Here is a 21,254-nt window from a genome sequence, read left to right as displayed (position 1 = left end):
ATAGATTTTTTTTACCGGTGCCTTTACAAGAGGTGCAAGATGATGGAATCGAACCCGTTGACTCGACTCTACCCAGGAGTTTTGCCACCATGCTCTGTACTTGTCTGCAATACAACTTAAATTTAGAGTGTTCGATTCGAAAAAAAATCATAGGTGTTCACATTGCTCTCCCGCAAAGAATTCAACCTCCAAAATTCTGGCGGGAGAGCGTGGATTTCAAAAGTTTTTGGCGGCAAAACATTTCAGTGGACAGTGGTGTCCTGCTCCTCTAATCTGCACGAGTCAAAGAGAAACACGGGCCAAAAGCATGCGGGGGAAAACGCAAAGAGGAAGTAGGATGAGGAGGCAGCAGCAGCAGCGGAAGAATTACCCGAGCGGGATCCGATCGTCCGGCGGGCAGACCACCCTCCAGTCCTTCCTCTTTAAGCCCAGGTCGAGGAGAAAAGCCACCACGAGATCGTCTGATTCGTCTCCTTCCTCAATTTTTTCTTCGCGGCCAGTTCTTGAATCTGTGTTCCTTGCGTTCCTTTTTTTTCGTTCTCATCAGGGTTGCCGATGGGGAGGTGAAGCCCTCGCCGCCGTCTGAGGAGGAGGTGGTGGAGGTGCCGATCTGCCCACCGGAGCCGCCGAAGCGGGAGATCATTCGAGTCACCAGGGCGACCATCAAGGAGAAGGCGAGCGCCTTCTCGTCAGTGGGCGGCTCCTCCTCCACGGGGAAGGATGGGAGTGGCACTCTGACCGCGGCGGTGTTCAAGCGGTTCCACGGTTCAGCCTCGGCGGCGAGAACGGAAGGTGGTGTAACACCCGTCAGCGCGGATGTTGGTGGAGATGCCGACGTCGACGGCAGTATCGGCGTGAGACTGGACGTCGAGGAGATCACCGCGGCCGGGAACCGCCGCGAGCCCAGGCTGAAGCGGAAGAGCCCCCTCGGTACGCGTCCATGGTCGCCTTGAATTCCTCTCGAATCCTTCCTCCCCACTCACACGATGCGCTGTAATGCAGCGTTGGCCTCCCCAGGCGATGAGCACGGGAGGGACGCCAAGGCCAGGCGCGTGGTGGTGCTCGGCGACGACCCGAGGCCGCGGCCGGCGAGGCGGCGGGGGCGCGCGAGGCCCACGCGCGGCGGCGGCGGCGAGGGAGAGGGTGGCCGAGCCCTGTACAACCACTGTAAGAATCGACCCTTCTCGGCTTCTCCCAAACTCAAACCGCTCGCCGCGACGTTGCCTCGCTGGTTTCGGCGAGGCGCTGTTGATCTGAGCAAGGCACTGAGGCTGCGCGGTGGTTTTGTCTGTATGGTTTCAGACGCGAGCGGGGGCGGGTGGTGGCACGGCGACATGGAGGGCGTGGACGGCGAGGAGGTCGGCTGGACCGACGACATGTGGGAGGGGATGGGCTCCGTCACGCTCGGCGGCTTGGAGTGGCACTAGCCGCCGCCGCCGCGGCGTCCGGCAGGAAATGCCAAGGGAACAATTAGACTACGAAGGGTTACACTTAGACAGCAGTAGAATGCTGATATGTCAGTATGTTATGGTAAGTTCATTTTTCAAGACAATGGAAAAAACTTCCTGCATTTTTTATTATGATGCATACTACCATCGTTTAGTATTAAATTGTCTTAACTTATATAGCTGAATGTTGAAAGGAAATGAACACGTAAAAGATCACATGAATTTAAATCATCGATCACATAATCTAGTACTAAACCACCATTAATTCTATAGCAAAAAACTACATAGATACCACCTCCTATGCTTTGACACATGTTAGTTCTTACCTAAGGACTGATCAAGTATAAAAGCTTCGTTTAACCAGGGATATTTTGAGATTCCAAACTTGACTGAGCATGGACCATGTATAGTCAGAGTGTGATCGCTCCAACTGATAACCACCGGAATTTTGGAGAAGCAACCTCCCATCATAGCTCAGCATCATGGCAAAATTACTCCATGTATATGAATTAAATGCATCTGGGCATTATTGAGTGTCCAAATGATGAATACTACAATATTCTCAGGCATCAGCTGCCAGTTGCCGCTAGCTATCGGATGCCAGTTGCCACTAAATTTTACAGCGTCCCACGGAGATCACCATAGCTATATGAATGTTAACTGTTACAATGTATCCAGCGGACACGTTCTTCACTCCTACAGACTCAGACCCTTCGTTAACCTATTCTGGCATGTTAGCCCTACAGGATGCAAAATCTGGGGCCATTTGTTTTGTCTCACTCTGGAAAAAGATTAGGGCACAGCCGAAATTCCTGAATTGCGAAGGATCGCAGATGGATAGGGTATGGCCAAATTCCTGAATTGCGTTGGATCGCAGATGGAAATATAGTCCTAGACTCCAGGTACCAGGTATAGTGTTTTGACAAATTCATATGCTATCGTACCTGTATTTCGTTATCCTTTGCGCCAACTATGTTCTGAGTAGCTGATGTAAAAGGAACCGTATAGTCTTGCCTTAGAACAGGAATCAAGACAGGAACACAGCTGGTGCTCATAGCTCATCCTTCACACTCTGACCAGGGTCCTTATCATTAGGCTTTGGTGTGTCAGATGGTAGGGGAACGGATTCAGCAGACTCAACATTCTCCCCCAATATTCGTGCGGTAAACTGGTGTGCTTCACTGTCAAGACCAACCCACTCTGGAACTATTCTTCTAGCACCCTAGGAAGACGGAGCAGATGTTTAGCCAATACGAAGTGCTTCACAAAAAGAATAAGAAACAACTTCCGCTGCAGCATAATTTTACCTGAAGCTTTGGCTCCTTCGTCATTGGATTGTTGCATAGATCAATGGTCTTTGCTCTTGCCTTTGTGGCATTTCCACACCAAGATTCACACCACAACCATTCTTGAGGAAGAGAGAATATAGGCACCGTATGTTGAGCATAATTCGGGAGATCCTGAATATGAATGTGCTACAAGTAAGCATTGCAACAACATATGTATACAGAAGCAATTATAAAACATGAAACAGCTACATGAATACAGGATCGGATCTTATTCTATCAGCCATGTTCACAGCAGTAATTGCACTTGTATTCTTGCTTTCCATGGATCTCAGTACTTCATGGCTGGGTTCTAAAAACTGGATTTCAGAGAGGGGAAAAAAACTGGCACACCACCAAAAATAGAAACTGACTTCAGATCGTGCAGTTTGTATGTGATGCGATAAGTGTGGGTTTAGGTGGAAGATAATGGCGTTGATCGCCCTCATCACCAGCAGGACTTGTCCCTGCGGCAGGAGGGCCTCATCATGCCAACTTCTAACTTGATTTTTACAAGAAAGAAGATTCCCACTGCCATGTTAACTTTCTGAACTTTCTACACTCACCAAATTCCAATTGCTTCATAGTCTTTTATTTTCAAAAAAGTGTAATATCCCTCTCTCCATTCCCTGTAACAATGGCTAATATGCTGGACTCTCATAACTTTGGAGTTTAGACCAGTCACAAGCTTGCTTCCAAAATTTGGCATGCATTTCGTCTTAATTTTACACCCATACGCAGGCAGATACAGACAGAGTTGATCCAAACATTCTCTTTATTCAAATATCGAATCAAAAGCTACAGATTTGATTTTAAACAGACTCAGTTTTTTTTTTTTTTGTTTCTTGATCCTCCAGATAAAACCTGTTCTCATCACCAATAAAAAAACAATTTGCAACCACTAATTGTACAATACTACAGTACCGACCAGTGATCAGTTCCATCCATATAATGTATTAGGTAGATCAAATAGATGCATTAGAAGGTCATTTACCTGATCAAGATTGGAGAGACTATTGGGGTCCTTGCTAAGTTGTTCATAGAAGACACGTAGAGTATCCCCAGCAGCAGTTTGTCGGACTTTGGCCAAATCAACAACATAAAGTGCACTGGAATAACAACCGAGTTGTACCGTTTTAACTACACAACAATAGCGATAATTTAATTATAGAAGACTTGATGGAAAAGTTTGCCCACCTGATGTGGTATGGTCTTCCTCGCAGATGATCTTTCCAGAAACCCTTCACAAAGGGGATAGGAGAAAAAAAAAAATCAGCAAATAACTTGAGAAAACAAAGTTCACTTTTATGTTACCATGAATAATTTTCTGTAGTAGTAACATGGTTTATTGGAAATCAGTGACTAACTTGCTTCCAAAATCGATAGCCATCCATGTCCTTGTTATTATCGCAGAATGGAGTATATGCAAGTGGGCGACCCTTCAGATTCATGTCATATAATTCTCCCATGTCTGCTCTCACAATTTGATCAGCATCAACGAAAATCACCTATACAGAAAGTACAAGGAAAAATCATTAGAACTCAATGTGGTCAGGTTGCTTTATGGTAACTAAGGGGCTTGATGAAATTACAGGAATCATAAGATGATCATAATACAGGAAAAATATACCTTCCTCAGTGAAAGCGGGAATATGACATCCAGAAATAAGATCTTATATGCCCATATAATCCTTTGCTTCTCTTTCTGCTTATGCAACCATGTTGGCCATTTATATGTGACAAGCTCATACTCAAATCGATATTCCTGAGCCATGTGGGGTATGACATCCTGGCAATATGATTACTGGTTAGACAACAGATATGTGATATGTCCAATATCTGTTCATTAATTAATCAACTCTAAGGCAGTTCATGTACCTTGAACTGTGGCGACAGATAATTCTTTATGAACCAAAACTTCACTGGCCTTTGTGTCTTCTTTAAAACACTCAAAATCATTATTTTGAGGAAACGCTCATACCTGTAAACAGTAGCACAGCCAAATCACATACTCTCATTACTTTTTATAGTCACATGTTCTTCGAGAATGAATACAATATGTACTTTGTATGATGTATAAGCAGGACTTAGCTCTAGTGTCATTAAACTAAAGTACGCGAGTCGCTTTTTATTACTGTTCAGTATAGACAACCTGAATCATGTGTTGTTACTCTATAATGAGAGAAACTAGACCATGTAAGGTGACTGGGAACATTGGCAGTAACACACAGCCCACGGATAATGATATACATATTGGTCGGAAATAGCTCAAACATCCTAGAAACGGAGACTTACAGATGCCCAGAAGCAACAGAGAAAATATTTATGGTCTCCCCTTGTCTTGCATCCTTAAGATCCTGAATAAATATGTACAGCAAAATTGTTGGATATTCCTCTAAGCACCAAATGTTGAATGTAATCAGCAATAGAAGCTACAGGCATGCATGGAACTAGTTTGTTACTTCTACAGACTGAATCATTATTCTCCTAATTTTTTCCTACAAATACATATTTATGATAGTATTCTACAGATCAAGTAAAGCAAGGCATGTAACTGATTACCAATAACAGCAACAAAGTTCTTACGTAAAATTACACTAGACTAGAATAATTCTCTACATGAAAATCATGGGGCTTTGGAAGTATCCTGAAAACAAAATCATGAAATTTTGGAAGATCCTAACTTCCAGGAACAATACTTGGTTTTGCTGTTATATGCCCTGTCTGCAGTAATATGCAGTAAGATGAACTTAGATAGCTGAGAGTAGAAATGCTTACCATGATATTATCAGCTTTCTTTTTTGATGATGCATCACCACTAATGAAACTAGAAGCCCATTTCAAAAGGTTGTTATTCCAGCCTTTGCTATCCTGAAATCAAAAATATTTTAAAGAAATGATGTTTAGAATTCACGGTTATGTTGATAAATAAATGAAAAACAGACCATCTTTTCCTGGAAGTGGTGGTCATCGGCAGCACTCAATAACTCCTCGCGCTCCTTGCCTTTCTTTTTTTGCACTTCAATGTGCATAAGTTTGCCTCTCAAGCTATCAATGGCAATGAGTTTTGGAGGTAGCTCATACAGATCTGCACTACGACCAGGAGCCAGTTGTAGGTACCAGACACCAGGGGAGACTTTCATCTGCCAGTAACCCAAGTTGGCCATGACAAGTGTGTCTACCAAGTGTGGTCTTTGTTTTGTACCAAGGATAAACTGCAGACCACGGGGAGGGTCTCGATCTTTTTCCATGCAATGACCTGAAAGAAGATTCTTATGTTCACTAAGTAATCCACCAGAACCAAACAATGATTATCAAATGATCATACCTGTCAAGAGGAGAGCTTCAAGTTCAAATACTGCCTGCAAAGTTCTAACATCACCGAGATTCTCTAATAGAATGTTGTCTAAATCATGGCTGCACATGGAAAACAACCACAACAAGGTGATGACACTGCAGCATAAAATCGTTTTCTGATTATTGCTTAGTATTTGATGGCTAACTTACATGGCAACAACTGGTTCAACAAGCCATGGTTCCGGAACATCAATGTTCATTGTAAGTGTTTTCGATAGTGGCATATTTGCGAAGAAAGCTTTAGGTCCATGTACAGAGTAATCTGTACTGCTAAAATCATCCTGCATATCAATGGCCAAAGCATTACTGTAGGTAATCGGTGGTAATGCACTAATCATTAAATATATGTAGTCTTACCATCGATGGAAGAACAAATCTGTAGAAGTTTTTTAAAGGAAGGTCTGCAAGAGAACTCTGAAATCACCAAAAAATGTTTACATCAAATAGGTAGGATTATAGAATAATCTCTACACACTTCATAGTAAATTTTTATGGCTTTAAACAATGCAAACAAACAATAGTTTCTCCAACCATAGATTTCAGATTTCACACAAACAAATCTCTGCATCTGCTATCTATAAGATCGATAGTATTGCACAAATAGCATATTGATTTGCACATGATTTACTCAAGATGTACAGCAAACTGATAGAAAGAAAAGATGTTTATAGGGATATGCATGCAAACCCACTGTGTAACTGAACTCTATTACTGTCCTATTCAGCCAAAAGCAAAGCTCTACTGAGCCAATTAAGTGACCATATCGTATTCAGTAGCCTCTACTAGCAGGAACAAGATGCCCTTATATAATTTATATGGTTCATTTCTCAGACAAATAATTCAGATCTTCAAACAAATACTACTCAAAAGCAGTGGGAAAAGAATTAAGTTAATTTCAACGTAGGAAAATAAACTAAGAAGAATAACATTACGCACAATAGGATTAAGTACAATCCTCATGCTCGGCTGAATCTGTTTCCAGAGTATGCGTAGAAGTGGGGCAAGTTTTTGGCCAGCGGGACTTAGCGGATCAATGACAGCATCAATGTGAATAGTTGAATCCATATTATTCAATTTAATAGCACTGCATGACAGAGAAGAAAATGAGTACAATCTATTTGAAGTTACCAACTAAGATCCAAAAATAGTCCTTACTATATGTAAGTACAAGTATAGACTCAGTGCATGGGACCCAACGCTTAGTTGAAAGGGAAAACAACCTGCATTTGAGCCCAGTGTGTGGATCATTTTGTCTTTCACATCACAGTTTCAATGTTGAAAGCTTATTACTTATATAGATAAACACAATTAGTGGCCTAAGAGGCTTAAGACCCAACAGGTTAAGCACAGTTCAACAAAGTTTGTTCTTCTTAGCATTTCAGATCATGTATCAGCATATCCTTAGTTGAACAAGGAAGTTCCAAAATCAAGCGTGAACGCGTAACAGTTTTCCTTGCCATGAAACTGAGCAAGGAATATGTCAGTTAAATCCTGGACCAGAAAACATAAAACTTTGTGTTTACAGAATAATTTCATTAATAATACAGAAGTTTATAATATTAAAATAGAACTATGGGAATTAGAAATAGACGAAACAACAAGTTTTTTCAAAACCTAACAAGTTTATGGACTTTATATTAGGACCATTACTCCGAGTTATGATGATTCAAACTCCGCCAAGTTTCTAAGTGCTTAGTGTTTTTTGTATGTAAACAAATTATAGAACATTCCACTTGACTAATTATATAAAGTTTTGAGGGAAACCAGCTAGTTTGCATATAATCCACTAGCATGTTTCTCCATGCAAAAGAAATCAGAAAATGTACCTGTATTCTGCGTGTAAAATTTCAAAATGGACTCTTTCAGATGGCCTTTCACGAACAGACATCGATGACGAGACCAACATGGCAATGTCGCTGTAGAATTTGCTGCACACAAGTATGTAGGTTAGGAGTTACCACACAACAAAAGGATTTAACATTGTATTTTATTCTAATCATTCAAGATAAGTGATCCTTCTGGACCAAATAATTTCTAAATAGCAAATATACATATTTAACTGCTACCTGAAAAACCAAAATGGAGGCAAACAAGAAAGGAAAAAAATTCCAGAACTTGTGAGGTATCCAGAGCAAACGGTCAACTATAAAGGAACAGAGAGGTGCTAGTACAAGAATGCACCTCACGGCTCATGCTAAAAAGCATTTGAAACACACCAATCAGGCTAGTCCATACATAAGTGAGCCTTTACATGCAGATAATTAAACCTTACAAAAAAGCACTGGAAATATTACATGCCTGAAACTTACCTTGTCAGGTCATCAGGGTCAACACCTGCCCATTCGACCTCTTCAATTATTTCAAATATGTATTTTGTTCTTAACTCGTACTCCATAGACTCAAGGAGACCTAAATCATCGGATAGAAACGACTCTCCTTCATTCATAACAAAAACCTGCAAGTTAGGGCATAACGTAAGTACATAGCTACATAAGATGCTTTAGAATCAGTTGATATTAACTGTGTGACTAAAATAATTGTCATCTTGAGCACAAAATTAAAGAAAAAAACTCGACCAACCTAGGAGAAACTAGGTAGCATTGCATTAAGAAGAAATATGCACCCAAATTCGAGTTGACGAGGACGAACCTGGGTGGTGGGGGTGTAGACCCACCAACTGAGCTAGGCTCAGTTCCTCTCTTGAGCATAAAATTCACAATAGTCAAATAGTGCATCCATTGCCAAACTGCACCTAGACTAACAGCAGTGCCAATAGGTGATGGCATATTACCAGTCACCAGGAACTATGAGCTACTAAACTGATTTGGACAAGAATCATAAAGCTTACCCGTCCATTGGTGATCACAGCATTGCTACCAAACACAAGCCCCAATTGCCCAAATAAGAAGTCAGATAACTGCACAATCGAAGAAACATGTCATATGTTTCTGAGCAATATTTTTTAAAAAAAACTGACAGAAAATTATCGACTTGAAAGCTGAAACATAAGGGAAACTGTCCCAGTTAGTTAGATCAGGTTGGTCTCCCATAATGGTGTGGCCAAGACAGCTTGTATAAATTACACATACTAACATTTTACTTAAGAGAGAATATTGCAAATAGGGAAAAATCTCACATACAGACCTTATCCATCCCTTTGAGAACTGTCTCGGTAGAGAAACTTGTAAACCACGTTTTATAGTCATCAACGGGCAAAGCAGTTTCAGCAGCTAAGCTATAGACCTTTTCCATCATAGTTCTAGTCCAATCACTAGCAATCAAAGAGGCAGGTGTATGTTGGGCTTCATAAAATTTGCAGAGCCCATAAAGGAAGTCCAATACCTTTTCTTTGTAGCTAGCACACGAAAATAACTTGATTAGATCAGCAAAAGAAGCTCGGTATTATGAAATGTTAAGAAGAACAGAAACAATCGTCTGTACAATTCAGTATTTCTCCTGGGGAAAAAAATACGAGGAGCAAACCTGAAAGACGAAATTGTTCTATCAAAGATATCTTTCAGAAGTAAAATAGGCGATGAGCTATCGTTGCGGACATAAAGTAGTAGACCAACACGAGCTCTATTAGATCCAGCCATCTACATCATGTCCAGAAGCAAGATAACATCAACAGAAACATCAAGAATAACACACTAAAATAGGCATGAAAGACATTTGCTGCATCTACCAGGTAACGTATGGCCTCATGAAGCAGTTTTATCCCAATTTTTGAGGAAAAATCAATAGCAAGTAGATGAGTCACAGGCTTTGCATCATCTGTAGCTGCAGACCGATTTAACAGATATATGTCAATAACAATAATCTTTGATGATGGATGGCAAGATACAAGACAGAGAAGTAGAAGCATACTTTCAGGAGACTGTAAGTAGTTAATGCCATTAAATAAAGAATCTTCCTGATGATATGAAGCAAATAGCGAAACAAATATCTTCTTCCCGGCACTCTTGCCAGTAATCTGAGGAAAAATAAGTCCATGATTGATTGGATTGAAAATCAATTTACAACATTTTTCAGAAATCTTTGCACTTACTGATGGGTTGTACCGCTTGTAGCTAGTTTCCGACAAAAATTTCTCTAAAACATCTGTATGGGACTGGATATGCCCATAATAGACTTGTTCTTGAATCCTAGGAAGCTCGCCATTCATAGCATTCATGGTTGCATCCTTTAGAGTATAAACGGCAGTAAAATAGCATCATGTTAGTTATTTCTTCAAAAGTTTTTATGTACTTTCCTTACTAATACCAAGTAAAATGACAAAGCTACTGCTCTTAAATTTAAACATTATAAGCTTGATGCTTCTCTCATTTTATTAAACTTGAATTTGTATAAGTAAATATTACCTCATTTGATTCATGCACGAGTCCATTCATCAATAGACAACACTGGAGTTTATACAGCCCAAGCTTGTGAACAAAACGAGAACTTTCTTCAGCCTCCTGCTTGTACATGTTCTCTTTTTGCAACTTTAGCAGCACATCTTGGGGGTGAGATTTAGCACTTGACCTGCACATCACCAGAAACAAGCAACATAAAAAACATAATAATTCTACAAGGTCAATAATCTCCCACAACACATTAAATTCAGTGAACATGCTTACAATAACGAATCAACAAATGCCCCTTCAACATGATGAGCTTCCACAAGTTCTTCATTGTAGTCATCTTCGCCATTCCTTGATTTATGTATCTATGGAATATAACATACAAAAATTCAGAACATCTATAGACAGTATAATTCGGCAGATAATTAACAACATAATGCAAAGAATGGGATCATGGTTTAATTTACGAAAGAAAGATAGCATGTTTTCACAACACCAAAATTACACTATCCTAATTTTGAAAAGGCTACAAGACATAATTTTTCATGCTTTGTCAAACTTTCCGAACAAACAAATCTGTACTCTCCCTGAGTTCCTGAAATAACTTTGTATCTTGACGAACACATGTACCTCGGCAATCAGTTTTTGAGTTGGATGTGACCAAATCACCAAACTATCCACAAAAAATATCTCAAGCACGAAAACTGAGGCAATAAAATAGGCGGTGATTAGGTATAAGTGTGATAGGGGTGGCTTGGGAAAGTTCATCTGAGGACTGGTGAAGTGCTAAGTATTTGGAAAAGAAAAAATATTCAGGCCAAAACTGCCAAAACAATCATGGCAGGATATACAGAACAAAGATCAACTTTTGATTTCAGTGATAAAACTGAGAATAGGATCATTTCAGCACAAGTAAGCATGACAGGCACCTCATGTACATGACTCTATTTTCTTACTTAGTCAATTCAACCTACAGAGATAAAAACTGTGCAGTAATTTTTTTAATACTTCGACTCAGTACAATACTGAATGCCTAATGCAAATGTTATTTACTCATCATAAGGGGAGGGAAACCACCGCAAAGATAAGCACTGTATGCTCAAAACAAGTTGACTTATTATGTCAAGCTCAACTTTACAGGCAACAACTTCATCTAGAATACAAAACTATTGAGCAGCAATAGCAACAACCTTTGTCCCAAGCAAGTTAGGGTAGGCTAGAGATGAAACCCACAAGATCCAACTAAAAAGATGATGAGAAAACACTAATGATGATAAAGGTACTAGTAATAGTAAAAAAATAAAAGTAATAACGGTGCAAGGAGACAAATGCATAAGTTATGGTTCTGGCACGTGGATTACTAACTTCCACGCGTTTCTATCCATGGATAGTTCTTTGGGGATATTCCATTCCTTCAAGTCTCTCTTTACAGACTCCTCTCATATTAGGTTTGGTCGACCTCTGCCTCTCTTCACATTACCAGCGCGCCTTAGTATCCCGCTATGCACAAGTGAATCTGGAGACCTCCGTTGGATATGTCCAAACCATCTCAACCGATGTTGGACAAGTTTTTATTCAATTGGCGTTATCCCTACCCTATCACGTATATCATTATTTCGGATCCGATCATTTCTTGTATGGCCACAAATCCATCGCAACATACGCATCTCTGCTACACTTAACTGTTGGACATGTCACCTTTTAGTTGGCCAACATTCGGCCGCATACAACATCACAGGTCGAATCGCCGTCCTATAGAACGTACCTTTTAGCTTTTGTGGCACCCTCTTGTCACAGAAGATGCCAGAAGCTTGACGTCATTTCATCCATCCGGCTTTGATTCTATGACTAACATCTTCATCGATATCACCATCCCTATGTAGTAGACCTGTTCAAAGGTCGGGCAGGGCTCTGAAAAGCCCAACGGGAAAACCACAAGCCTGAGCCCAGCCTAAGCCCGACACCAGGCCGGGCTTCTAGGCTCGGGCTTTTTCGGGTTTTCTCGAACTTTCTCGGGTTTCAAGCCTAATTTTGAAGCCCGAGCCCGGCCCGAAAAAATATGCGGGCTGGGAAGTTAAGCCCAGCCTTGTGCACTAGTCGGGTCGGGCCGGGCCAGGCTGGATCGGGCTTACCGGGAACCACCTCTGTAGCATCGATCCCAAATATCGAAAGGTATCCTTCTTGGAAACCACCTCTCCGTCGAGACCAACATCTTCTCCCTCATGCCTAGTAACTCCGCCTATGTTGTACCAACATAGCCGGTCCCAAACCCGGGTTAAGGAGGAGGGTTGTGATAGGCTTGGCGAGCCAACGTAAAAAATTCAGCCACTCTTATGAAGGTGAAACACAAAAGAACTATTGAGCACAGAAACAAAAAATGGAAATAACCAAGCCACGCAAAATATTATCAACAAGCAGCTAGAAAATCTTTTTTAAGGTAACTGGCTCCTTATTTCAATTCATAACTGGGAACTCAATTGGCAGGTTCACTCACATTGCTGAGGAATTGGAATGCCAACTGTGTTGAGTATGTTTCCTTAATGTACAAGAAAAGCCTTGTTATCTGCAATAAAAGGGGGGGGGGGGGAGGGGAGGGGGAGTTAGCAAAGATAGCACATAAGCATCTTTAATAACACGAACTTCTCTGTAAGCTGGAGGGCATGATTTCTAAAAATAATAGTGGACATCATGATGATAATATTTGGGAAAATATGGCTGTACACTTTTATCTTTATTTCGTATGCCTAAAGAGCACTGGTAACAATGAGGGCAAGGAAAGAAGGTAATAATCAACCCATGGCATGTTCTATTGACCTAGCAAAGAGTTCTCAAGAAATCACAGTGAAGAAATATAATAAATTATTACCAAAATGGAAGTGTCTTCTCCATTATTTTCTTCAATGCCATTGATGAGCCTTGAAGAATACATTATGATACCAAACCTTATAGGGACACTATCTTGATATAGAGATAGGATCATGTCAATGGTCTGTAAAGTTTAAAGAGAAAATGGCAATAGAGACTAGAAGTCAATAAATGTGTACAGCATAAAAAGTGCAGGCAAACAACAAATAAGACTTAAGAAAGGTAAGCGAGAGACTAGCCTCTGCACCACAGGCTGAGGCGGGATCAAGCACATAAACAGCATGGAATAGATTTTTACGGATGTAGCGCATCTGACCAGGGAAGACCGGCATCAATAACTACAAAGAAAAAAAGGGAGTGACCATCATTATAATTAAATAAGGTAAAATTGGCTGTAGTTGTGTGATACAATATAATTGAGGAAAACAGAAAAGGAACAGCCAACAGCCAATTTGAGTAGCATATGCAAAACATCTAATCGCTAAACTTTGACTGTTTGACAGGGATAATAAATGAAGAATTATGTAGATGACAGTGCAAACTAAAAGATCATATTTGGGTGAAACAATTATCAACCATGCAGGCAGAATTTAAGGATACATGCAAGCCTATCTAGCAGGACAGTGTCGTAGAGATTATTAATTAAGATTTATCAATAACAAAAAAATGAGGATGTAATACTAAATTCCCCTAGGTGCCTAAAGAGATGAAGAGATATATTGCAATTCCTTATTTGGCTTGGCAAGGCAAAGCAATATTCAAATGTCAATCCGTTTAATGGTGCCAATAAAATGAGAAGTGAACAAAACCTCCTGGATGTTGCTTCTCCATCTTCTATACATTGCATCTTCCTCCAAGTTATTGAGATAATGCACATGGGAAGACCGGAAGTCAACACGGAAGGAATTAGATTCTGCAGGTGGAGGAGCTGACAGGATCTTGTGGGCAGCACTTTGAGGCAACTGGTAGACATTTGACATCAATTAGAAAATAACTCCTCACTCATTAAGAAAGTGAAAATACATCTCAAATACTTGAAGGAACAACAGAATAACAGGAAATCAGGAATAACGCGATCTCATGCTCAAATGTAGAGATATGGCACATGCATTTCATCACCAACCAGAAATCATGATCACGCTGACTTAACGTAACAATTTCGGTGAGTTTATTGTTGAATTTTTCAGGATTTGATCCTGCAATCTCTAAGTAGTTTAGAGTTAAGAATGAGCATGATAGCCAACTGCACCATTCGCAATAAGAAAAAGAAATATTCCATACATCCTAACGACAGAACAGAAATGCTTTTTAGCCTTTTCACAAACACATTGTACTGTACTCCTATTAATATTCAGAATTGAAGTTAATTACTACGGCAGATTGAGTATCGTCAAACTAAGCCAACTTTAGGGATTTGAAGGCACTGCAAGTGGCAAAGTTCATATGGCAACAAAGTTATAAGATGACAATGTTCATTAAAACCAGCAAAGCTAAGTAGTGGCATGAGAACAGAAAAGTTCTGGAATAAGCAAGGAAGCATTAAAAAAAGGTGGAGGCAAAACAGAAACAGTCCTCCCAACACATTTCTTAAACTTAACCTTTAACCGGATGAACTGATCAGCCAGAGATAATTCTTCGTGGACCATATCCATTAACCTGCCGAATAAGGCATAATAAAATGTCTACTTCAGTGGTTATATATCGACAATCACACAGCAAAACTGATAACTATTTTAGTGAACAGACTACTAAAATCAGGAGAATAGTGTAAGCCTGGCCCAAAAGAAGATGAAAACAGAATACACCGGCTAACACACAGACTCTCTGGCCGGTAGCGTATTGAGAAAGATGAGAGAGATACAAGGAGAGATGGTGAAGATTAGCTGGATAGCGAGCAAAGGGTGCAGAGTTGGAGAAGCAAAATTGATCATTTACAATGACAAGAACTATCATGCAAACTCCACTACCAAAGCTAACAAATTCCTTCCTCATGCATGAGTGGATGCATTTGCGAGAAAAAAAATGCAGTGAAATGTGATGCACTAGATATAAGCAACTTTCATTCCATCGTCTTCTTGACAACAATTCTGTTTCATTGGCTGTTTGGGCATATGTTGTTTCTCTTTGGTTTGTTTGTGGGTGGAGATTTCGGTGCACGTGGTATTTCCATTTAAAAGAAACATATATGAATATTTTCAAATCTTCTTTCATTATAAGTTTGGAACCGTCAGACATGTGATCACTGATCACGCATTAGCCATTGCATAGTTTCTGACGAAAAGTGGCATAGAGGAGTCACTTGCCAGGTGTTACAGGGTACACTGATTAGAGTCCATTTTGATATGCCAAAGACAAGAAGCAAATAGCTAATCATAGCTAAGCAAGGTAAAAAACAGAGAGTAAATAACCACTCCAGAAAGAACTGTAGGACATACAGGTAAAGATCAAGATCCTCAATATTAATCAAAGCACCATTCAAAGCCATCAATGACTTGCCAGGTGGAACCATTCGTTGATTTGCAATAATTTCATCTTTGATCGAATTGTCAAGCTGTACAAACATGAGATTGTTGTCAGTAATTACTGAAGTCATTTCATAATACGTATGAATGAATTCGAAATAGAGTAGTGAAAAAACATATTAATTATTATAATTAAATATGTGCACATTGAGATGTTTAAAGCAAGCTTTAGATGTATGAGCACCTTCATCCGTGATAGTGAGGAAACTATACTGGGGAAATTTTGATTGATTTCCTGCATTGACTGTAAAGGATCTGATGCTTGAAGGATCCTCTGTGCTGTCTGATGACCCAGATCTGCGGTGTGGAGCAAACCAGAAATAAAAGGTGCTTCTTTTGTATGAAATGATGCACTGCTTTTGGACAAACAAAATAACAGAACAATATGAGCACCATGTATCAGTTCATGCCAAGTAGGCAACAATACCTTTGAGTTCCCAGACTTCAAGTGTGTCAGATACTGTTGATGACAACAGATAATCTCTAAAGGCCATAATCTCGGCATTTAGCTCTGGCTTGCGTTCCTACAGATCAATAGAAAATCAAGATAGATATAATATAAACCCTACTATATTTATGCATCACATTGAAGTTCCCATAGTTAAGCTGTTCACTGAATAGAACGAACCAGAATCTTGGAAAATATAAACCCTCTGACTTCTTGACTGAGGTCTTCAGTCTTAGAATCTTCCAGAGGAACTCCTGAAAGGAAAGACATAACAGGGCTCAATCAGCACGAAATTAAGAAAAGGAAATTGCATTGCAGTGCTTGTCTTCATAGTTCATACTGATTTATTTCAGAGAAACAATCCCCCACGGGCCCACCCCATGACCCCACCCAACCCCACCAACCAAAGAAACAATCCTCTCTTCTTAACTGTTTTATCGAATCTCCTGTTTTATTTCAGAGTAAGGGGTGGGATGCAGGGGGTTTTCTTTCCTCATGATGTATGCTACTTTCCCGTGAGACACAAATTTACTTGATAATTCCATAATGAATTTCCCTTTCTAGAAAGAATTAAGCAGCAATGGGTGCATGCTCTGGTACAAATGAAGCATCTAGCCGAGTTACCCTTCTTTATAGCAGTGTCATCCATGGCTTTGTATTCCATGTTTTTGAGAGCAAGCTCCACCCCGTAACCACTCAAGGTGACTGCATCTACAGCACCAATAGAACCACAAAAGCTAGATGTAGCTTGACATCCAGATGATAGGACAGGGCGCAGAGCATAACTGATTTTTCCCTATGAACAGCATATACAACAATATTAGACAACTGAAGCAAGAAGAGGCTGCCAAAAAAGATATTGATAGCATATATCGTTTGCACATGAAATTTAGAAGAGATATTCATAGTTGATTATGGAGATCAAACAGTACCACCATTAGAAATGATTAAAGGATGTATCATGTAAGCTGAAAAAAACACATTGGGCAATCCACTAATTGCATCAAGATTGTTCACAAACCCCTATGCGTGTGTTTCTTGTTCATGAAAAGGTCAATACATATAGAAACAGAAAGGATAAAAAAAACTATAACAAAGTACATTGTCATGGAGGTTTGGCATGATTAATAAAACAATAAAGTATTCACATAATTACTGTTAATATGACGAATTCATTAAGTTCTCTTGCCATGTGTGGAATGTGAAATCAAAAGAAGAATAGGCTATCAGTGATTATGTGTTGATGAGATCCTAGAAATAGATCTAGAACCATACATATGGAAGGATATCTAACAAACAATGACCTTGTACAACACCTAATGTCTCTATTTTCTAGAGGTAATTATTTTCTCAGGGCCTCATATTCCCCGAAGTATACCACAAAACAGGCATGTGTATCTTACCTGCTTTGATGCTTCTGCCAGATGAGCATGCAGCTCTTTGAAGCATGTCGTCCCAACAGCCCCATAAAATATAGCAACTGGAGCAGTAAAATTTGCACGAGAATATACATGGTCAAAGTCAAAGAGTTCAGGCTGTTCAGTGGAGTCCGTAATTCTGTTCAATAAATATTCTGAGTTACCCATCTTACAGCCTGAACAAAGGAAAAAAAGAAGATACTTACAGTTTACCCAAGCCCTCAAGCCATTGATGTAGATCAGCTGAGTTGAACAATAGAGCATTCCCTGTGTCTACCCAGCAGCAAATTCCTCCAGAAGAACTAGGACTTGCAGCCTCATGGAAATTTTCTACAGTACCATGACCAGAAATTTGCTCCAGTGAATCATTAACAGGAACTGAAGATAATGACTCCTCTGCAAGCTGCCTGTAAAGCACTAATCTTGGCGATGCCGATCGAAGGGTAAGAGAAAACTCAAAAATTGAAGAGAGTGGCTCATTGAGAAGTGCGCGGGCATCCTCAACAATCTTCTGGACACAACATTTTGCCGTTAAACATTCAGAGCCTTTGTCCAGTTCCTTCCAGTGGTCAATAAAATTCCAAAATAGATCCTTCCATTCTTTTGAAAGCAATTCACTAACAAATATAGTAAACATTAGAATTATTAAGTGTTGTTTGGAATATAACAAGTAAAATTAATTGGCCAACACCAATGCTGCAAATGTTAATTGACAAGTACTACATTATTGTATGTTTCCTCAGGCCCGCAGATGAAAACACAGAAACATATAATAGAAGAGTATATGCTAGATTAGTCTAACTGCTTATTTCACACAAAGAAAAGACCTAAGTGCACTTTCTGACACTATTATCATGCTATGTGCATCGCCTTACTTACTTGGCTTCTCAACTGTCATAATAAATATAAATATTTACTCATTAAGTCATTAGTTAGATCGACATTATAAATATGGAAATTTTGTAGATTTTTGGACCAATCCACTGATGCTTCTCCAAAGAATAAATTAGAATCAGTTGCATAGATCAGTATTAGGCAACACAAAATATAACTTGAGTTCACGTGAGAATTGCAAAAATGCATATTACTGTCTTCAGTGCAAATGGGCTAGCCTGGTGTTAGTCTGACATTTTGCATCTAACAGAGTGTCTCAACTCAATTTTAGATAGGTGGTGAAGCCGAAAGGCATAATTTGACAACAGGTACTGATTAGGACAGATGAGCAATGGCTACCAAAAGTTCATGCTAAATAATCTTAATTTCTTCCAGATGTAAATCAGCCTCCTAGTTTTAAAGAAAGCATCTGAATATACCCAGTTAACAAACGGATAGATCACTAACCTATATGAAATGATTGGATGGTTATTGCACTTACTATTATGCTTAAGATGCACATGTATGGAGTAGTGAAATAGTACAAATAATACCATTGTCAGACAGCACCAAAAAAACTGCCATACATGAGATGAAGCTTTAAAAAATCGAATCTAATAGTATGTCAGACAGCGGCAGAAATAATAACATTGTCGCAGTGGGCATGGTATGTCTATTGGTCTGTAGGATTTAGTGGCTTCAAAACACGGTAAAGACACACAAAAAAATGCCACAAACCACCCATTGCTCCAAAATAATGTTGTAATTTAGTATGATTCAGTTCTGGAAAAATAACCGAGGCTGACCCTAGGGAAGGTTTTCTACTAAACCATGCTGTGCTAGTTTGTGGTCTATCACAACCCACAATCGAGTGCCACATAGTACAGGGGTTTTCCATACCACAGTAATACTACTGCACCAATCAGTTGCTAACAATGAAAACAAGGAGTCTAACCCAGTGTGAATTCCACTGAAATCAACTACTCAGCTCAAGTTTCCAAAAACCAATTTTAAAACATACTATTTAACTTGGCATCAACAGAATAGCTCACTCCCAGTTTCCTGAATCGCCAGGTTCTCAATGCTAAACCCCAGTGAAAAAATCCACTAAATCCCACTAAACCGAAGTCAAATTGTCATACCCCGATCAAACAGAGCCGCCAAAACCACCAGCGTCCAGCGAACCAAGCCAAAAGCAAACCAACCTGGCTTCGAGCAGCAGCGGCGTGCCGGCCCACTTGGCCCGGAGCGACACCTGCACGTTCTTCTGCCGGCGGATCTCGGCCCCCGCGCTGCCCGCGGCGAGGCCTCCCACGAGCAGAACCGAGACCAGCACCGCCGCCGCAGCCCCAGATCGGGCCCCTCGCCGCGCCGCCATGTGGGAGAGAGAAGCCGCGCGCCGATCCGAAGCCAACGCGGCCGCTTCGATCCGACTGGCTACACGGAGGCGGCGCTGGTTGGACCCCGCATCAAGAGGATTTTGTGAGGGCTTTGGGCTCGCCGCGGCGAGATGCGGAGCGCGGTGTGGCGGGAGACTCCGCCGGAGACCTAGTTGTGGGGCAAGAGGGTTTATTGAAGATGTGCCGGCCGTTGGATCGACTGTCTACGGCGGAGTGCTTTTCTTTTTCTCTTTATGGAGCAGGCTTTTTTTTATAATTGCTAAAACAGAGCCAAATATTCCGTCCGCTTCCCCGTTTTAGGCCAGCATGAAGCTTGAAAATTCATGTCACTATCACATCACATTGGTGCTAGATTTTCTTTTTCATCTGCAGTGTTTAACATTACTCTTGCTTTCTTAATCAGGTCTACAATTGAATTGAATATCATCTTTTTTATCTCACATCATGTTCTCTCCCCTATTTTATTAAGGAAATAAATTTTATAAGAACTTAGTTTTATGTAAGACTATTTTTCTTATGATGACACGTGTTCACTCTCTCATTTTTAACCTAACTATTAGATCACGCAATAGATGATATGGATAAAATCTCACGAGAGTCTTTCTAAACATGATTCTATAAAACTTACTTCGCTCTTATTACACTTACTTGTTACTTGTAAGCCCACAACTCATTTTTGTCGCACCGAAGGTTTGACTTGCATCGATGTTAGGAATACAGGCATCACATGTCACAGTGGCCAATAACCATGCCAAAAGTTGGAAATGGATTTCAGGCATCGATTCAGCCCCACACTGTGGTGCTCTTATGAGTACCAAAATTTTGATCAGCCATATTTGTGTTGCCCTACCAGCAACTGCGGGCAAGAATCGATGGAGTTTGTGTTTCGGAATGCCAAATCTCCCACCGTAGAGTCAGAGAGTGATGGTGGCAACTGCAATGTGGGAGACTGGGGGGAGCAATGAGAGGCAAGAGCTGCCATAGGTGGAGTCATGAACTCATGATTCCGTTAGCGCGGTGAGCAAGCAAGTTGACGAGGCTAAAGCAACCAGCACGATGGCACCAAGAGTCAACATGAAATGATATGAGAGGCTAAAGAGACTTGACCGCTCAATGACTCGAATTCCAAACCATATTTGAAACATGTGGGGTTTCTCAATTCTTACACGGGTTAGATTTTCCTGAGAAAATCAAACCTGTCCAATAGGGCTTGTCGGACTAGTCCGATACGGGTCCAGCTAGGTAAGGTTCGACA

At 40.4% G+C, this 21,254-nt stretch overlaps 2 protein-coding genes across 4 annotated transcripts; one reads left to right on the top strand and one right to left on the bottom strand.

Annotated features, from left to right (window-relative positions):
• The first annotated feature begins 213 nt into the window (after window positions 1-213).
• On the top strand, window positions 214-1,547 carry LOC133906928 (uncharacterized). 2 transcript variants are annotated; one of them, XM_062348890.1, is made up of 4 exons: window positions 214-432; window positions 548-930; window positions 1,003-1,167; window positions 1,303-1,547. In XM_062348890.1, exons 1-4 carry the CDS (start codon window positions 308-310, stop codon window positions 1,425-1,427), a joined length of 798 nt encoding a protein of 265 aa, XP_062204874.1. In that variant the 5' UTR covers window positions 214-307; the 3' UTR covers window positions 1,428-1,547. The 2 variants fall into 2 exon arrangements, with proteins under 2 accessions (XP_062204874.1, XP_062204873.1); XM_062348889.1 differs by having other exon boundaries at window positions 1,003-1,547.
• Window positions 1,548-1,915: 368 nt separating this feature from the next.
• Window positions 1,916-20,177, bottom strand: LOC133906927 (UDP-glucose:glycoprotein glucosyltransferase-like). Of its 2 annotated transcripts, XM_062348887.1 has the most exons (37): window positions 19,805-20,177; window positions 17,933-18,343; window positions 17,712-17,865; window positions 16,933-17,104; window positions 16,489-16,562; window positions 16,288-16,384; window positions 16,045-16,157; window positions 15,774-15,889; window positions 14,937-14,994; window positions 14,148-14,300; window positions 13,578-13,676; window positions 13,340-13,462; window positions 12,968-13,036; window positions 10,750-10,838; window positions 10,492-10,654; window positions 10,179-10,313; window positions 9,998-10,103; window positions 9,816-9,910; window positions 9,614-9,726; window positions 9,275-9,485; window positions 8,979-9,047; window positions 8,440-8,585; window positions 7,957-8,058; window positions 7,067-7,214; window positions 6,488-6,544; window positions 6,281-6,411; window positions 6,102-6,190; window positions 5,719-6,032; window positions 5,552-5,644; window positions 5,069-5,130; window positions 4,652-4,754; window positions 4,404-4,562; window positions 4,141-4,281; window positions 3,971-4,014; window positions 3,768-3,882; window positions 2,756-2,908; window positions 1,916-2,670 (listed from the first exon to the last, which is right to left on the bottom strand). In XM_062348887.1, exons 1-37 carry the CDS (start codon window positions 19,975-19,977, stop codon window positions 2,500-2,502), a joined length of 4,821 nt encoding a protein of 1,606 aa, XP_062204871.1. In that variant the 5' UTR covers window positions 19,978-20,177; the 3' UTR covers window positions 1,916-2,499. The 2 variants fall into 2 exon arrangements, with proteins under 2 accessions (XP_062204871.1, XP_062204872.1); XM_062348888.1 differs by lacking the exon at window positions 19,805-20,177 and having other exon boundaries at window positions 17,712-17,788; window positions 17,933-18,133.
• Between the last annotated feature and the right edge of the window lie 1,077 nt (window positions 20,178-21,254).

Source organism: Phragmites australis, chromosome 24, assembly GCF_958298935.1.
Source record: "Phragmites australis chromosome 24, lpPhrAust1.1, whole genome shotgun sequence".
In the NCBI taxonomy this organism is placed as follows: domain Eukaryota; kingdom Viridiplantae; phylum Streptophyta; class Magnoliopsida; order Poales; family Poaceae; genus Phragmites; species Phragmites australis.
Note: the sequence above shows the minus strand (reverse complement) of the source record. Positions and strands in the feature narration are given on the sequence as shown.